This window comes from Lolium rigidum, chromosome 1 (assembly GCF_022539505.1).
Source record: "Lolium rigidum isolate FL_2022 chromosome 1, APGP_CSIRO_Lrig_0.1, whole genome shotgun sequence".
In the NCBI taxonomy this organism is placed as follows: domain Eukaryota; kingdom Viridiplantae; phylum Streptophyta; class Magnoliopsida; order Poales; family Poaceae; genus Lolium; species Lolium rigidum.
The window spans coordinates 100,034,599-100,053,097 of NC_061508.1; the positions used below are offsets into that span (position 1 = coordinate 100,034,599).

The 18,499-nt window shown below is 47.6% G+C and overlaps 2 protein-coding genes across 2 annotated transcripts; both read right to left on the bottom strand.

Annotated features, from left to right (window-relative positions):
- Positions 1-677: 677 nt before the first annotated feature.
- LOC124678599 (60S ribosome subunit biogenesis protein NIP7 homolog) lies at positions 678-1,369 on the bottom strand. Its single transcript, XM_047214469.1, has one exon. It carries the CDS (start codon positions 1,367-1,369, stop codon positions 803-805), a length of 567 nt encoding a protein of 188 aa, XP_047070425.1. The 3' UTR covers positions 678-802.
- A 1,549-nt stretch (positions 1,370-2,918) lies between these two features.
- On the bottom strand, positions 2,919-8,227 carry LOC124701905 (apolipoprotein A-I-like). The gene is made up of 15 exons (XM_047234036.1): positions 8,059-8,227; positions 7,070-7,197; positions 6,890-6,961; positions 6,698-6,811; positions 6,116-6,184; positions 5,969-6,025; positions 5,396-5,449; positions 5,257-5,319; positions 5,095-5,157; positions 4,857-5,018; positions 4,617-4,772; positions 3,720-3,800; positions 3,578-3,639; positions 3,348-3,471; positions 2,919-3,226 (listed from the first exon to the last, which is right to left on the bottom strand). Exons 1-14 carry the CDS (start codon positions 8,225-8,227, stop codon positions 3,378-3,380), a joined length of 1,344 nt encoding a protein of 447 aa, XP_047089992.1. The 3' UTR covers positions 2,919-3,226; positions 3,348-3,377.
- Positions 8,228-18,499: the final 10,272 nt, after the last annotated feature.

Below are 18,499 nucleotides of genomic sequence, written 5' to 3' on the forward strand. Positions count from 1 at the left end.
TAGATGATTTGGCAGCCTAAGAGAAGGCATACTTTCTCTACCATTGTACATGCCCTTAGTGTTTGTATTTGGAAGAATGCTAGTTTGTACTTTTTGAAACATCTTACAGGTAATAAATTATTAATTCTGCAGGGATGGCAAGAAGAGCATAAGTGCTACAAAGATACAGTTGATAGAGCAAACAATGCACTTGATTTTTTATTTTCTGATCCAAAAGTCACTTAAGAGGAAATTGGTTACATCTATGTGAAATAGCTGGGGTATCTCCTTGTTGATATGATGATTTAACAAAAAAAAATTGTTCACGATCTTCCCATGTAGTTTGCCAAATTTAACATTAAGGGATTGGTGTAAACTCATAAGTTTCTGTGTGAGAAGAAACTAGAAGCAGAAACTAGAATGGCGTAAGTGATGCATATTTCTTTTCGTAGGTTGATGTATGGCACAACAAGACGCTTCAAATGGTCTGGAATCAAAATCCAGGTTAAGCCTAAGATGTTCGTAAAATGGTATTTTAGACACATGAGAGAACTGATGGTATTCTTTCTATGATTTCAAGGTATGTGTTTGATCCGTTGCGAGGCATGGGCAATGTGTTAGCAATATGCTCACAAGTCACAAGTGGGAAAAATATCAGTTTGCATGATACAGAATAAATTGGCAACCATCTCATCTCATAATATAACCAATTCGGTACATGTAAATGCACTAGGCATGAAGCATCGTACAAGTAGCAAGACATTCGGTCCCTACAAAATTCACTCATATGATCAACAACCAGTAACAACACCCAAGCCTCACCTCACATGAGCTCCTCCTCCTTGCGCAGGTACTCGCCGGCATCCGACTGGTGCAAGACCACCACGGCGTTGGTGTCGGCCTTCCTGCAGTCCTGCGCGCCCCTGGCGGCGACCCCGAACCCGAGCGGCACGTCGGCCATGGACATGACGACGACGCCGTCGCCCGACTTGGTGTTCTCGGTGATGCGCGCGAGCGCGGACTTGGGCACCGAGTTCCCGAAGAGGAAGGAGCGCTCGGTGTCGGGCTTGAGCCAGACGCGGCGGCGCGCGTGCGCGGCGAGGAGGTCGAGCGCGTGGACCGTGAGGTGGAAGGCGCCGCCGTGGGTGAACTTGCCGATGGGCGTGCCGACCCCGGCGAGGCGGACGCGGGACACGGCGGTGGCGCGGCGGACCAGCGATTCGGAGGCGTAGAAGACGCGGTTCTTGTGGAGGCGCAGGCAGTAGCGGCCGGGCTCCGCGTCGGGCCCCTCCGCCGAGGGCCGCTCCAGGAGGTGCTTCAGGTTGGGGCCCGTGAACTTGAAGAGCTTCTCGAAGACCATCGTGGTCTCCTTCTCGTCGAGCGGCCTCATGGCGTTGGTGGCGGCGGCGGCGGGGCTCGGGGGCGAGGCGGCGGTGGTGGAGGTTGTGGGGACGGAGGCTAGGGTTTTAGGCGTGTTCGGTAATAAACATTGAACTCCACTAAACTTGTGAATACGACCGATTCGTCGGTGGCTGGGCTGGAAGCCCCAAAACAACGTGGGCTGGTTAGCAGGCCGGGCCGATTCTGGTCATTGTAGGGCAGGCCGGCTGGCAGCTAGGTTTTTTTTCTCTCTGCTAAAAAAAGCTTTCTTGTTTTCTGCGATTTTGAGAGTGAGAAACAGAGAGGATTTTGCTGGGAACATCTGTGTTGTTCTGTGTAGGCTTTGTTGTACTTTTTTTTGCTCCCTTCTCTTTTTATCATGGGGTATAATCCTTAGCTACAAAGTATAGGGTCGTATGTTCCAGCTTCACTCCTCTTTTTTTTTTGAACACAAGGCAGGGTCTACGTCCCCAGAGGAGCATTTCATTGAATCACATGTGGCAGGTACATTTTGCAGCAAGGCCCTTTGTCATCCCTTGTCCTAACAAACCAACTATTTGAAGTAAGGGCCTCGCACTTTACACAAAGCACCCTGAAATTACAGAAGAAAAAGCAATCAAGGATAGTGCCTCTGCCACCAGCCACCGGCGAGCTCCAGGCGTCTCCGCCGAGCTCAGAGAATTGTATGCTCGAATACTCAACACCGGCGAGAAGATTCCGCCGCTGGCAACCACCAGGAGGCCGGGGACACACCACTTGGTCTTCTGGAAGCGTCGAGCACCAGCAGGAGAATCAGAGGGCCTCCGATCTGGAGGCTGAGGTTGGGCCACCATGCTGGCCGAGGATCACGGCGACGAACTTGGTCGCCGTGTGTTGCGCACGAAGAAGAACTTGTGCTCCAGGGCGATCTGCCAAGAACAGCACCGTCAAGGATCTCGTCTTCGTTTCCACCTCCATGGTGGCAAAGAAGAGGAAGATCCAGGCCAGTACCATCCAGATCGAGAGAGAAGCAGACGAGGAAGCGCCGCCACCCTCCGCATCCGGCTCCTCCCATAGGAGCACCGCCGACAGCAGCCACACGACCAGCAGCCACCGGGAGCAGCTCGAGCTCCGCCATGGCCATGTCCCGAAGGGCATAACGTCAGTCTCCACAGGGGTAATACAAAGAAAACTACTAGATCTAGATCTACACCTATACCTAGCTACTCTGGCGCCCTTCCATGACCAGCTCTGCTAGAGAGGGGAGCTTCACTCCTCATATGTGTCCCAGTTTAACTCTGCATGTATTTCTTCTCACACAGATACGGCTTGCTCTACTTCACGCGCAAACAAATTCAGCTTTCAAGCTACTGCACGAATTGGGCTGCTTTTTTATAACACCAGCTGTGTCGTTCTAGACAAGTGAGTTCCAGCACCAGCACTGTTGTTCAAAAGAAAAAACTAACACGGTACTTGTACCAAAACAAGATCAAAACGAACAAACCCACAATGCCATGAAGCAGTAGTACAGTTTAGCATATGCTTTCAGTATTTGCAACTCAGCCTGCTAAATCATAGCATTCCACAAACGGGGATCAACTGTATATCGTATAGTTAGGATGTACGTGGACAAAAAACAAAACTGGCACACCGCAAACAAACTCGAGTGTATTAACAAAGTTACAATAAACAATTGACAAGCGCTGAGGCTTAAGCCCATAAACCTCAGCGGTAAACCTCGGCGAGAAGCAGATACATAAGGCCGCTGCTGAAAACTATAGTCCATACAATGGGGGCAAAAAGAAAACGAAAAATCTGGTGGTATACAGCGTTCCATCCTTCCACCATGGCTCATGAGAAACAGCCTCAGGAAGAACTCATCTGATTTCTGCATCAAGACCAGAATATATATTAACATAAATTGCATGATAAGATTATTGAGTTCGCTCAAAATAGAAGGTTAAAAATGTCAGCAACCAGAGGCCCACTGATGGAGAGAGAAACAGTACCTGCGACCCTACATGGCAGTCGACAACAGTTTACTTCTCAGCATGTCGGCGCTTGTGTCTCCTATTGCCATGGTTGTTATGGTTTGCATGACTATTGTGAGAGGATCTCTTCTTCTTCTTGGTGCTGTGTCACGTCAGAAAGAGAGTTCACAGCAATTATGGAATATCAGTTTAGGCAAGGTCATAGCAATAATAATAAGAAATAAAATATAAAAAATAAAGAAAACTACCAGAAGGTGTCTACTAGAAGCCTGTATATAACAAACACAGGCAGAGCAAGCAAAGCAGAAGCCTGTAAAAAAATGGGAATGACGGTTAGATAGGTGGGGCCATCAAGGTTGCTTTTTCTGACTATTTCCCAAGAGTGCTTACCAGGAACCAAACCAACTCTTTCGTCACAAGTGATTTTGTTATCTCATGTCGGTGCAAGTAATCTGAGATGGTTGCTTGAGCCTACGGAAAGAGAAAAAATTTAGACTTTTTCCCATATAAATGCATTTAGGAAGGGTTACACTGTTTTGTTATAGCTTCTTGTCTAGTGCTGATATCTTAGGCTACAGATATTAACTACCTGATAGGACTTCAAATGAATAGGACTACAATATATTTGAAAATTTTGCAAACGGGACAACGTACATATACAAATAACAACTCTAGATGAGGTCCAAGAGGCTTATTCACTGTTGACTCAGAATTTGGGTTTTGCTTTATAGTATATACTGCACATACTGGACTCCCATTTGACACAGTAATGAATCTGGGAGAAAAAAAGGTTTCGTGTCTATTCCACCATCGTATCTAACCTCAGCACATATTCTTTTTTAGGATGTTGTGCCCCTCTGGAGATTTTCTGAGGATACAATACCCTATTGGTCTTTCAAATATTTAAGCGAGAGGCATGGTTCACACACCAAGACCAAGTTATCTTTGTTGTCCCCTTGCTCCATCGCAGCTGGAACCTAACATGATTTAGCACTAAAGATAGCCTTGGCATCACTGAGGACCTTTAACCACAAAGTCACACTAGTGGGTCAACCTCTCAAGGCTTGTGCTGAAGAAGTTGGACTAGAAACAACAGAAGTATTCTTTACAAACAACGACTGAGGGCACATCCAGTGGTGCCCACATGCCTCTACTCTAGCATGCTACAGCTAGAAACTAGGGGTAACGCTGCACATCGCAGCAAAAGCTTGGCATAGACAAAAGCTGGCATATATAATATTCCCTCCATCCCAAATTAGTTGATGAATGAGTAAAATAGTCACAAACCTGACGATGGTATGTGGTTGCAAACTCAAGAAATGTTCCATACGCATGAACTGCTCTTTTAGTGTAAGGCTTAAGAGTAGTTCTAACTTTCTCAACATGTGGCTTCGTGACCTCAGCAACTTGATCAATGTAAGGTTTGGAGAGCTTCTTAGCTTCCTAAATGAACAGCCATAACTACACATCAATGATTGAAAGCTACTACCGTGATAACAGCAATTAGTATAACTAACCAAACAGTACCTGGCAGTAGGGATCAGCAAATGCTTTAAGTTTTACAATGTGAGGTGTAACAGCATCCCTCGATGCCTCATAAACCTCCACTGATTTTGTGGACAGATTCTCCACGTAAGGCTCTGCATTTTTCTTAAGCTCAGCCAATTTTTCCTTGACAGGAACCAATTTCTTCAAGCACAAAAGTAATATTATTAGTGCAAGATAAGCAATAAAGGAGGAAAATGCATGAATCCAATGTCAATACCATCTTAGCAGTCTCGATATGTGGTTCAGCCCATTTCTTTGCTTGAGCAGATTTTTCTGATGCCTGGAGCAATTTGACATGGCAGACAAGGATAAATAACAACTTCATTTAAGCATCACATCCTGTAATTGAAGTAAAAGGAACTGCTTAATTGAGATGTACCTTCTCCAAAAAGCTCTCCAAGGCAGGTTTTCCATGTTCATTCCAGTGACCTGAGACCACCTCCTACACAAGATGGTGATCACACGGATGAGTGTGAGTAAACAAATGGCAGGGTGCATATTCTGTGGTTCCATCTTACCGCATAGCGAGCAGAATATGTCACCAACCAAGGTGGCAGCCATGCTCCATGTACCTTAGAAAAAGGACAAACACAGAATCATACAACTGTTTTCGTTACGGACAATCAGAAAAAGTATCTTCAACAAGTCTGGAAGATACCGCTATGGGTATCGTGAGATACACAATTCTTACTTGGTGTCCAACAAATTATAAGTAAACTAAGTACCAGTTAACCATCAGAAGTACCACCAGACTATTGACACCACACAACAAATAATGCCCAGATGCATTCTCAAGCTATGTAGTTAGTGTGCAAGTTAATATCTGTTGAAAGTTCTCTTTATTCCAATTCGTCAGAAAGCAATATATTTGTAGATAAACAGAAATTATCATTCTGGGCAACCATAATAATCATATTTAAAAGCAAAATCTATTTTTCCAGCCCAATTTGTGAGTTCTTTATAATGGAAGATAGAGTTCAAGAGATGGAATGATTTAGTTGTCACGAACAGGTTTCCAAATCTACTTGACCTTGCAGGCACACACTGGGAAAAAATGTTACTAGCAGCTGTGATGATATGGTATATGATACCTCTGTCAGCTGTTTTGACTTAGTTGTTGCTTCGTTTTGCAGCCTCATCAATTCCTCCTACACATGAGGAATAATAGATATTGAATAAAATGAAGGATAGAACCACCATAGGGAAGTACAGTAACAATTATAAAACAAATTGCAAACCTCAGCAACTTTAAGAGCACGCTCCGTCTTCTGGATCGTACGCTTTTGCTCGCCACTTGCCTTTTGGAGCTAGCAAAGACAAATTTGAGAAATAAGAACAATTTGATCAACATCTAGCATGTTTGTTCACTTCAACTGTTAGTTCAGCTGCCACTCATAACACAGGCATTCAATAGCTATGTAAACTAAATGTAGACTCGGACTTCAATAGCTTTAGAAACTAATTATAGGCTCCTCCTGACTTAGGTAAAACGTTCAATATATGAACAAGTAATCACTTGATAATTTATGCTGTTAAGCATCATACAAGATTAGATTTCACTTCTGGTGAACTTATACGAAAGTAGCACACTTCATTAAGCGATTATTGCATTGCCATGAGTCCATGACTAACAAAGATAAAAAGAAAATACAGATACCACTCAGAATAATGTGTTAAGCACAGAAGTCTGGATCCTAAACCTACTTTACAAATGACAGATTTACGTCTTTGCAGGAGTATATGACCCTAACAAAAATATCGATTACCCTCTGTCCAGAAAAAAAAAGGCCAATAGTAGGGAAGTCAGGGAATACACTTACTGACTCAAGCTTCGAGTTCAAATCTTGCACCTTCTTCTCCGCCTTGTTAGCTCTAGCCTCAAGTGCTGTTCTCTGGCTACTTTGTGCTTCGATCTCCTTATTGAGAATGTCGATCTAGAACACCAAAGATGAGAAACCACAAGCTCATAATTGATAATTTCAACAGTTCTTTTTAACTTCAGTCTTCCATACCTGCTTCTCAAGCTCGACAGCCCGGGCAATGGCCTTGGCAGCCTGCTCCTCAGCAGCCACAGACCCCTTTTTCTGTGAATTAAACGAAAAATAGGAAGAAACATTAGCAAGGCCACAAAGAAAATAATGGTTCGGAGTTGAGAGGTTTCTATCTATCAATCTAGCATGATGCTTAATTACCTGGAGGGCTGTGATTTCGCTCTGCAGAGTAGTAATCTTGTGCGACTTCTCCTCGATGTCCTTCTCAAGCTTGGCGATGCCAGCATCTTTGCTCTTGAGGTCCTGGGATCTCTCCGCGATGCCCGACTCTGTAGAAGCGAAACAATCAGACCATCTTTCTTAGTCGGATGATGGTCTATAAAGTGTCTTGGTGATGAGCAAATTCAACTTGTGAAAAGAAGTAATCGGTAACTGACAACTGGACGGTGCTTTTGGTGTGGAAAAAAAAGGTACTCTGTCATTCGAAACCTACACGACTTGGTTTTTCCCACGGTGGAATCATTTACTGTAAAAGATACGCAGTATATTAAGTGGGGCAGACAGAATTGAGCAATTAGTGTTAAAATCTTATTTCAACCAAAGGTGGCTGATTCTGGAGTAAATTCTAGGCAAAAAAAAAAAATGGATTCTTTTGACACATCCAACCACTACAGAAACAGTCCTCCCAAAAGATAACTTTTGAGCAGTTGAAAAATAAATAAATAAATAAATAAATAATCCCCTCCTTAGCTCAGTTTATTGCTGAATCAAAAAGTATGCAAGTATATGTGTGATACGCGGGATCAAAATCGGCACGGGGCAAGCAGGTAGAATTGTCAGAACAGAGAGCCAGCTGATCAATTGAGCGGTGTAGCAGCCCAGCCACGTAAAACGAGCGCCTCAATCATCACGTGAGCACTAATAAGCCCCTAGCAGACGGATCCGGGAGAGCTCGTGGCGTCGGATTTGGGCTGTAAAACTAAACCCCTCGCTCCAGCGCTACGGCGTCTATCAATCCGAGTGAACCATGGCGGGTTAGCCTAGCTCCGGAGCCCAGAGCAAGAATCCAATCAGCCCCGGCCCCAACTGAATCCCGCCCTCGCCCCCCATAGAAAAGTACAAGAGGGAAGTTAACATCTCCTTCTGATTCGAAACCGAGACCGATGCGATACGGGCAGTGAGGAACTGACCTAAGGCGGAGATCTTCTCCGTGAGCTGCGCCAGCTCGGCCCTGAGCGCGGCCTCCTTGACGCCCCCCGCGATCTCGGCCGCCTCCACCGGCACCGCCTGCTCCTCCGCGGCAACGACGGCGGCGAGCAGCAGCGCCACCGCTAGAAGGAGCCTCATCGAGATCCCCATCCCTCGTCGCCGACCCCAAAATCCTTCGGTTCTATCGACGCCCACGACCGCAGTAGTTGTAGCAGGGGCGGGCGGCAGCGCAAGAGGGGCCTGGTTCGTGCGTGCCGTGCCGTGTCGTGTCGTGGTGTAGTAGTAGCGCAGATCTTTCCATTTTTCTTCTTCTTCTTTCCTTACCCAACGCGGGGCGGGGAGCACGTGGAGGCGGCCTGGATCCAAGATGCGGGCCCACGTGACGTGCTTGGGTGTCTGCCCTGTGGGCCCCGCGGGCCGGGCCGTCCCTGTCCGGGACAGGTGGCTGGCGCGTGGGCGTGCCCGTATCGGCCACGGCTCGCGCTCGAGGATCTCTGCGAACGTGGCCACGGAATCCTCCCATTGCTCGCCTACTCCTACTTCTCACCAGAGACTATGGAGATTTGGTGTATATGGCCACTAGTGATTCCGGTTTTCCTCTTTTTAAAACGAAATCCATATTTCAGATTTTCGATCTCTAAAAAATAGGATGCCATCCTTTCTTTTCTTTTTTGCGAAACACACGCAGACTCACCCCTATGAACGAACTCACGCACACCTTACCGGCGGATCTTGAGACTGACGAAAGTCACCACATGCGACTTGCACTAAACTTGAACGTCACCTCCCAGTGAAAAAATATCTCGCCTTAATAAGACATCAAAGTGTGAAATCTGGGATTTAAACTTTAGTGGGCACATGTTGATTCTCAAAATAGGATGCCATCAGTAATGTATACCATACACTATACCATGGACGTGGAAAAATATCAATTACTACCTCTATCATGGTGTATAGGGCCGCGCGCAACCTTAGATTATCGATTTGACAAACAAAAATATTTATACAATGATAAAATTGTGCCATTAGAAAGTTAAACATTTGAAGTTTCAAATTATACAAATTTGCGTATATCTTGTATTATGTTGGTTACATTATCAACCTAGATGTATGTGCAAGTACTATACACTGGGACCAAAGAAGTCAAAGCAATGTGTATCTTGGGCTACACAAAAATGATAAGAGTTGTGGATGCGAGTGTCACATTTTTCAAATCTCAAAAAAAGTAGCCCATCAATAAAAGAAAATTTTGCGCCGCGATATTGCATGGGTGTAAGATTTATCATGGACAATGTCCAGAACTGTTCCAAATTTTTTTGAAGCTTATAAATATGATTCTTTTTTTCAAAAAAAAAAAGGTTGAAACATAGGGTCCATATGGTAATCATGTGTGAGAAGAACTTTCCGTTATACTTGTATATTCTTTTGCAGGCGCAACCTAGACGTGTCTAAATCATGATCTATTTTTTGGAGGCATGAAATGATCTACTTACTCTCCATTTCGCCTAAATAGAGAAGTCAAATAAAAAATGAAAACACATGTTTATGCCGTTGGTTTTGGCTTGCCATGTGTCAAACGTGGTCCAATGAACCATTTATCAAATTTATTACTTTTAGTGTTTTCAATAGAGGAGTTTGACCCTTTCACTTTTGTATTTACAGTTTATATTTCTTCTCGAAATTGAGATCCTCTTATGAAAGAATATCTCGTTCGTAAAAATTTTACGAGGAACCCACTTTTGATAACCAACTCTACAACTAGTGATTGATCACGCAAAGATTTCTCCTTCATTTCTGGCGTGCATGCAAAGATTGCTTTTTCTCAAAGTCGAATTGTTCCCAACCTCCAAGTATCTGGTCGTCGATGTGCATGGTCAGTCTGATCGATGTGCAAAGACTAAACTTGCGCTCCCGTCACTACCTTGAAACGAACCACTCGTGTCGGAGCATCGATCTCCAGCGCATCACCGGATCAAAGCAGACACCCAAAAAGTCAGTCAAAAGTTTTGCACCCTCCACAGAAATTCTGAACCAAACAACGCATTAAAAAACATACAGGACTGGGGTAGTAAAATTTAGCAGCAGGACAGAACCGGTAAGCAGCGGCAACCACCAGCGTCGACGGGGGCACCAACCTCCCAACCCCCAACCTCATAAATGGCGTCCTGGCCCTCCGATGTGAATCGGACATCGATGTGATCGCGCAGGCCGCAGGAGTTAAAGTTGGCCGGATCGGGGTAGCTGTGGCGGGTACCACTGGAGTTCGTTGGAGGATTTGATTCCATGGGCCGGCTCGGACCTTCACTATCAAACTGGTACTGCTACAGCACATGATGCTGATGTAAAAATTAAAAATCCTGTCCGTGCAAGAAAATTCATGCCCGTACAAACGCTCAGACTTCCTTAACCCTTAAATGCTCCTTACCTAAACTTTTAACTAGTTCTGTACCCTTTTTTAAAACTTTTAAACCATACTTCGGTTGGGTTATTTAAATCACTAGTCTTAGCTACTCCGTCTAATTCATATTAATTGACTCAATTTTATCTATATATAAATATATCTAGTTAATAAATTATCTACATATAAAGTTGAGTTGATTATTTCGATCCGAGATAGTATTTTTAGTCTAGAATGGCTAAGACAAAGAAAATTCATGTCTGTGGCGAGACTTTTGAACCTAAACATTTAACTACTCGTGGAATTTTCGAAAACTTTTGACCTCTTATGGCTCCTCTTAGAGCATCTCTATCAGTGGTTCCAATAGCGACTCCAATAGCTTATTGCGGTTAGGCGCTGTTTTTGGGCCACGCTGACGCTTCCTAAAAGTAGCTGGCCAATTTTGGAGCCTAATAGAACCAACGACTATTCTACTTCTCGCGTATCTCTCCATTTCGCGCCCAAAGCATGGCCACGACCTTGCTGCCATCGCTTCCGGCATGCCTCTGAAAAACAAGACGTCGACGAAAGGGAATGGGCCGGGAAACCACGCAAGACCCCGCTGAAAGAGAAGCCGGCAAGCATGTCGAAGGAGGAGCGGCGGGATCACCGCATCACCGACGGCGGCCAAACCACCGGCAAGTACTACAAGCACATCTTCGACCAATTCAATGAGAGGAAGCAATTTGGAGATTTTTCTTCGATCCACATGATCCACAACGAGTCGGCCATGTTGCGCCGGTGGGGATCATCAAAGCGTCATGCTACAAATTCCATGGCCACTACGAGAAGGTCATGGTGAGGAAGAAGAGCGGCAAGACCATGGTGGACTACGTAAGTTCCTCTCTCATCTTTCCTCTCTCATCTTGCGCACCTGTCAATTCACTATTCCCATGTTGATGCATTGTCATATTCTTTGCTAGATGTTTGACGTGTTCGCCTTGTACAACGAGGACAAAGGCCTTCGCGTCCATGTATTGCTTCAAGAAGCTCCAAGATGTGAATAAATGGGACAAGGTCCGACTCAAACTCAAAGGAGTCGGTGATGTCGAAGATGGACCACTCCCCCTTCCCCTCGACGGCCTCGCCTGGTCGCCCAATTAGCAACAGGAAGGCCAAGGCCAAGGTCAATGGGGTGTCCTCATCGGCCGACTTTGATGCCACCATTGAGAAGATGGTTTCATCCTTCTCCATCGTCAATAAAGGGAGGGATGAAAAGGGGCACCGCCATGTGGAGGGCCATGCTGGAGAATCAAGATGTGAAATTGGGGCTCGAGAGGGAGAAGGTGGAAGCCGCCAAGATGAAAGCCCGATCCGGCATGATGAAGGCCATGAATGAAGCATCGAACATTTCTTTGACTAAGATGTCGCAAGAGGCCAAGATCTTGATGGCAGACATGTAGGACATGGATCCTTTGGCCAGGGTGTGGCACGAGAAGTACTGCGAGCGCATCAGCACTGAGGTGTTGGCTGCCCAAGCCATGTCAGCACTGGCATCCATGGCGGCATCGACATCGGCAGCGACAACCATGGTGATGGTAACACCACCGGTGATGGAGGATCCACCGATGACCGTGGAGTCGTCGGTGATTAACGAGCCAAATGTGATGGAGGTGCAAGCGTCCTTGACACCATTCATTCGAGCTATTTGTCCACGAAGCACAATTTCTTTTTTTGGTATCCAAACTTCGATGGAGCTTTGGTGGCTGTGGATGAAGTATGCTTTGAATTCCTATTCGAAAACTAGAGTTGAATTTCAATCCCTATTTGTGAGTTTCATTTTATTTTGTGCCAAAAAATTATTGGAGCCAACTTATTGGTATCGCTGGTGTGGGGAACCCCTCCCTACATCAAGAGAGGTACTGTCGGCGCCCCCATAGCAACGTGTCGGTGGTACTGTCGGTGCCTATTTGCGAGCATCGGTGGAGATGCTTTTAGTCACGCCGCTTTCGTTGATTTGTTTAAGTCACTACACTTGGCTACTTTTTGTCTAGGATGGCTAAGACACGTCTGTTTATTTGGCTACTTCAGTTAGGTCACCCCATCCAAGATGCAGTGATACCATACCCTCCAAAAAAAAATTAAATCCTCTAGGTAAACAAGCAGCTAGGTCACGTTATTATGAATGGTAAGACATAACAAAAACTAGTCAAATCAAAACTAGCGTGTCATGTACTTTTGTTAAACCAAACAAAAATATCTTGACCACAAGAAGCCATATGAGTTTTAAGGTTTTCCAAAAGGTCACACGTGGTTGAAAGCCCAGCAGAAGTCGAAACACGAGGTGGCTTTGTGATTCAAATGGGTTCACCAACTTTTTACTGGGACGATGGGGAACGACTTTCGGATTTTTTTTTCCTTTTTGACTCCGACCAGTGTTTCATGTGTGTATTTGCTGCGGTCCTGCGACAGGATTTACGAGAGCAATGTCTGCATGAAATTTGATGTGACCGACGCGAGTAGGCTTAGGCTGGTGCCAATGCACCACACCACTATAGCCTGCCATGTCAGCTTTTTTTTTCACTCTCACCCCACTCTCACCCCACGGTGCCAATGCACAGGCTATAGTGCCAGCTCTCACTGCTCTCTCCTCCACATCACCATTTCTTTTTCAGATTAAGTTATTTCACTCGATTTTTTTTAGACATTTAAAATAATGCAAGAAAATTATTTTATTCAACTAAAAATGTTACCGATTACATAATAATTAATAAAATTGCATAATAAATTTTAAAAATTACATAATAAATAAAAATTCTACTCCTCTTCCTCTTCTTCCTGCTCCTCCTCCTCCTCGTCATCATCTTCCAGACCAAGCTCTTTTTCCACCATCTTGATGGCCTTCGCATGTTTGCGCTTTTCTGCTTCGTTCATATCGTCGGTTGATCGGTCTTTCATTTTGTTCCATTGCTTGAATAGGTTAGCCTTCACTAAACCCTTCATCATGTTCCTCATCGCGAAGGATTTACTTCCTACCTCACTGCTTGATGAGGAGTCCTTCCCCTTCCTCCTACCCTTACGTGCCGCGGCCTTGGTTCTATCGCGGCCCGTTGGACGCTCCTCCTCCGTCGTCGCCTCGCTAGAGCTGTACTAACCAGAAAGTCCTAGACGGCTTCTCTTGGAAGTGGACTCGGTTCCACTACCAGGACCATGTTGTCCTTTCCACTTCGCTTCATTGCGAACAGCTAGCCACCAGTGGTGTCGTCTGAACGGCTGAGTCACTCTTTTGTCATTCGCGTACCTCTCCATTGCCGCCTTCATGACCATATCATCGTCTGCTCCACTCTGACGTAACGCTGATCCGTGAACGTGGTCAAATCTGGTGGAGTCCAACCGGACATTGTGGAGAAATTTTGAGAGAGTGAAGGAGATGAATGAGATGAAATGGGTGTGGAGTGAGTGAAACCATATGGGGGGTATTTATAGGGGGTGGGATGAAATTTTAGCGTTTTTTGAACCAGCAACGGCTACCCCAACGGCTACCTGACGTGGACGAATCAGATCGCGCCACGCCAGCTAGCCGTTACACCCTATCGCCCGCCTCTCGCCCCTCTCCCGCCTCCCTCTCGCCCCCACTCTCGCCTCCCTCTCGCTGCCAACGTTGCCGCCCCACTATCGCCCGCCTCTCGCCTCCCTCTCGCCCCCAACGCAGGCGGTAGCCGGGCGGGAGCGGGCGATATCGCCGAGCGCCCGCGCCGCCGCCTCCCGCTCTCGTCTCGCCCCTCTCCCGCCTCTCTCTCGCCCCGCAGCGGGCGATACCGCCCCTACTCCCGCCCCCAATGGCACCAGCCTTATCCTTGAGACAGACTTCTTTGTCCTATAAAGTATATATAAATGCTCCTTAACCAAGACTTTCAACGACTTCTGGTCGATCCGTCGATGCCTAACGGGCGACAGGCATGTACCATGTAGAATTGTAGACATCGGGTCAAGCAAAGCATCAATCTGATGCAAGTCTGTACGTACTCCCGTATCTCTCCCCATGGAAGATGCAAGCTGTAATTGAACTTGTGATGTGCTCTCACTAATTAAGAGACCCACTAAACAAAATCTTCGGTAATCTCCAGCGAATAACAATCACACACGCTCAACACGCAGGTTAATTTAAAACGGAACTGCGGCCCATGGAAGATGCAAGCTGTAATTGAACTTGTGATGTGCTCTCACTAATTAAGAGACCCACTAAACAAAATTTTCGGTAATCTCCAGCGAATAACAATCACACACGCTCAACACGCAGGTTAATTTAAAACGGAACTGCGGTCAACTGGAAATTGCAAAAAATCCTACTGCACAAAACGCGTGAGAAAAACCAGCTTGGACGGGCCAGGTCACGATCTCCAGCGGGGCGATCCATCCTGTTGAGTAACATATTGTACTAGGTATAGGTTCCCGTGTTTTGTCAGGGTTGTACCTGTAATTGTACATGTGTCCGCCTATATATATATGAGCAGCCGGTCCTATTGGTGCTGTGCAATCTCCAATACTTCTCTACATGGTATCAGAGGCCCTCCGGCTCTGACCTAGCCGCCCCCCCCCCCCCGGGCGACGTCGGCCCCTCCCCTCCCTAGCCCTAGCCGCCGCCACTCCTTGGGCGCCGCCGGCTCCACCCCATCCCTAGCCCTAGCCATCGCCCTCCCCACCCCGGGCGCCGCCGGCGTCCACCCCAACCCCAGCCCTAGCCGCTTCCGCCTCCCACCACCGCTTCCGCCATGGCCGGTTTCTCCTCCTCCGGCTCCGACCCCTTCAACTCCTCCCGCTCCGGTAGCAGCAACCCCTTCGTCGGCCCCTCCATCGCCATCATCCGCGACATCCCCATCGCCGAGCGCGTGCCAGTGAAGCTCTCCACCACCGCTGCCAACTTCTTCTCGTGGAAGACGTACTTCGGGCTGCTCTTCCGCGAGTATGATCTCCTCGATCACGTCGACGGCACCATCGACCTCCTCGCCATGCCGCACGACCCCGAGTGGCTCGCGATCGACGCCACCATCATCCGCTGGTTCTACCAGACTGTCTCCAACGACATCTTTCGCACCGTTGTCCGCGACAGCGACTCCGCACACACGGTCTGGTCTAAGATCACCGGCCTCTTCACTGACAACAAAATCTAGCGGGTCACCTTCCTCCAGCAGGAGTTCTTCGGCACCCACCAGAACGACCAGTCTCTCGACGAGTACGTCCTCAAGCTGAAGAGCCTCTCCGACAAGCTCCGTGACTTGGATTTTCCGATCGATGACAAGATCATGCTCTCCACCCTGTCGGCGGGTCTCGGCGAGGATCTCAGCAACGCCGCCTCCAACCTCACGCTCCTCACCACGCCCACCTTCGAGCAGGCCGTGGCCTACCTGCGCCTCGAGGAGCGCCGCCTCAAGCATCTCCGGGCTCGGGCGGCCCATACCGCCTTCGTCGTCGGCTTCTCCCGCGGTGCCCAAACTCCTGCGCCTCGCGCCCCCGCGCCTCGCCCCACGGGTCTGCCGCCGGGTTTCCCCGCAGCCGGCCACCAGGCCGGTCAGACCGGGCCGTGGACCGGCCAGTCCGGTCACCAGGCCGGCCAGACCGGGCCATGGACCGGCCCCGCCGGTGCCCCGGCCGACCAGACCGGCCCCTGGACCGGGCAGGCGGCTACTTCTGGCGGTGGTCACCGCGGACGTCGTCGCTGTGGCGGTGGTGGCAACGGCGGTGGCAATGGTGGCGCCAACGCCACCACCCCCGCGCCTCGTCCCCCTCAGTACACCGCCCCTCCCCCATGGACCGCCGGTCACAATCCGTGGACCGGGGTCGTTCATGCCTACTCCATGCCCGTGCCGCGCGCCCCCTACCTGGGCATCATGGGACCGCGTACGGCCACCCACCAGGCTTTCTACGCGGCGCCCCAGCCCGCCCCGGCCTACGCCGCCCCCCAAGCTCGGCCTCGTGGGACCCCGCGCTCCTGACCGCCCTCCAGAGAGTCCCCTCCGCTGGGGCGTATGGTGGCGGTGGCGACTGGTTCATGGACACCGGCCCTCTGCGCATATGGCCGCGCACCCCGGTAACCTCTCGTTTTCTACACCCGCTTCCAATTCCTCTCGCATCATCGTTGGCAACGGTCATGCTCTTCCCATTACTCACACTGGTTCCGTCTCTTTTCCTTCCACTTCCACTCCTCTCTCTCTCTAAATAACGTTCTTGTTTCTCCTGACTTGATTAAAAATCTTGTTTATGTTAAGTCTTTCTGTCGTGATAATCCTGTGACTGTGGAATTTGACGCCTTTGGTTTTTCTGTCAAGGATGGTCGTACTCGGATGCTCCTCCAACGATGTGACAGTGATACGTCTCAAACGTATCTATAATTTCTTATGTTCCATGCTACTTTTATGATGATACACACATGTTTTATACACACTTTATGTCATTATTATGCGTTTTCCGGAACTAACCTATTGACAAGATGCCGAAGTGCCAGTTCCTGTTTTATGCTGTTTTTGGTTTATGAAACCCTAGTAAGGAAATATTCTCGGAATTGGACGAAATCAACGCCCAGCATCTTATAATTCCACGAAGCTTCCAGAACACCCGAGAGGGGCCAGAGGAGAGCCACAGGCCCACCACACGTGTGGGCGGCGCAGCCAAGGAGCCAGGCGCGCCCCCCTATTGTGTGGCGCCTCCGTAACCCCTCCGACTCCGCCTCTTCGCCTATAAGAAGCTCCCTGACCTAAATCTTCGATACGGAAAAGCCACGGTACGAGAAACCTTCCAGAGCCGCCGCCATCGCGAAGCCAAGATCTGGGGGACAGGAGTCTCTGTTCCGGCACGCCGCCGGGACGGGGAAGTGCCCCGGAAGGCTTCTCCATCAACACCACCGCCATCTTCATCAACGCTGCTGTCTCCCATGAGGAGGGAGTAGTTCTCCCTCGAGGCTAAGGGCTGTACCGGTAGCTATGTGGTTAATCTCTCTCCTATGTACTTCAATACAATGATCTCATGAGCTGCCTTACATGATTGAGATTCATATGAGTTTTGTATCACTATTCATCTATGTGTTACTCTGGTGATGTTATTAAAGTACTCTATTCCTCCTGGTGACAGTGTGTGCATCATGTAGTTCTTGGCGTAGGTTATGATTGTAATCTCTTGTAGATTATGGAGTTAACTATTACTATGATAGTATTGATGTGATCTATTCCTCCTTCATAGTGTGATGGTGACGAGTGTGCATGCTATGTTAGTACTTGGTATAATTGCAATGATCTATTATGCACTCTAAGGTTATTTAAATATGAACATCGAATGTTGTGGAGCTTGTTAACTCCGGCATTGAGGTGCTCTTGTAGCCCTACACAATTAATGGTGTTTGTCATCCAACAAGAGAGTGTAGAGTGGTTTTATTATGTGATCAATGTTGAGAGTGTCCACTAGTGAAAGTATGATCCCTAGGCCTTGTTTCTAAACATCGAATCTCCGTTTATTTATCGTTACGTTGCATGTTTACTCGCTGCCATATTTTATTCAGATTGCTATTACCACTCATATACATACATACTACTTGTATTTCACTATCTCTTCGCCGAACTAGTGCACCTATACATCTGACAAGTGTATTAGGTGTGTTGGGGACATAAGAGACTTCTTGTATCGTGATTGCAGGGTTGCTTGAGAGGGATATCTTTGACCTCTTCCTCCCCGAGTTCGATAAACCTTGGGTGATCCACTTAAGGGAAACTTGCTGCTCGTTCTACAAACCTCTGCTCTTGGAGGCCCAACACTGTCTACAAGAATAGAAGCACCCGTAGACATCAAGCACTTTTCTGGCGCCGTTGCCGGGGAGGAAAGGTAAAAAGCACTCATACTCCGGTCCCAGGTAACTAAGTACTTTTCTCGTTGCCGTTGTGTGTGTGCTCGAAGCTATTTCCTTTAGATCCCGCAATTGCATCTTTTTGTTTCTTGTTAAACACTAGTAAGGCATAATGGAAAACATCTGTGAGCTTTTTAAACTATTTCCTGAGTCA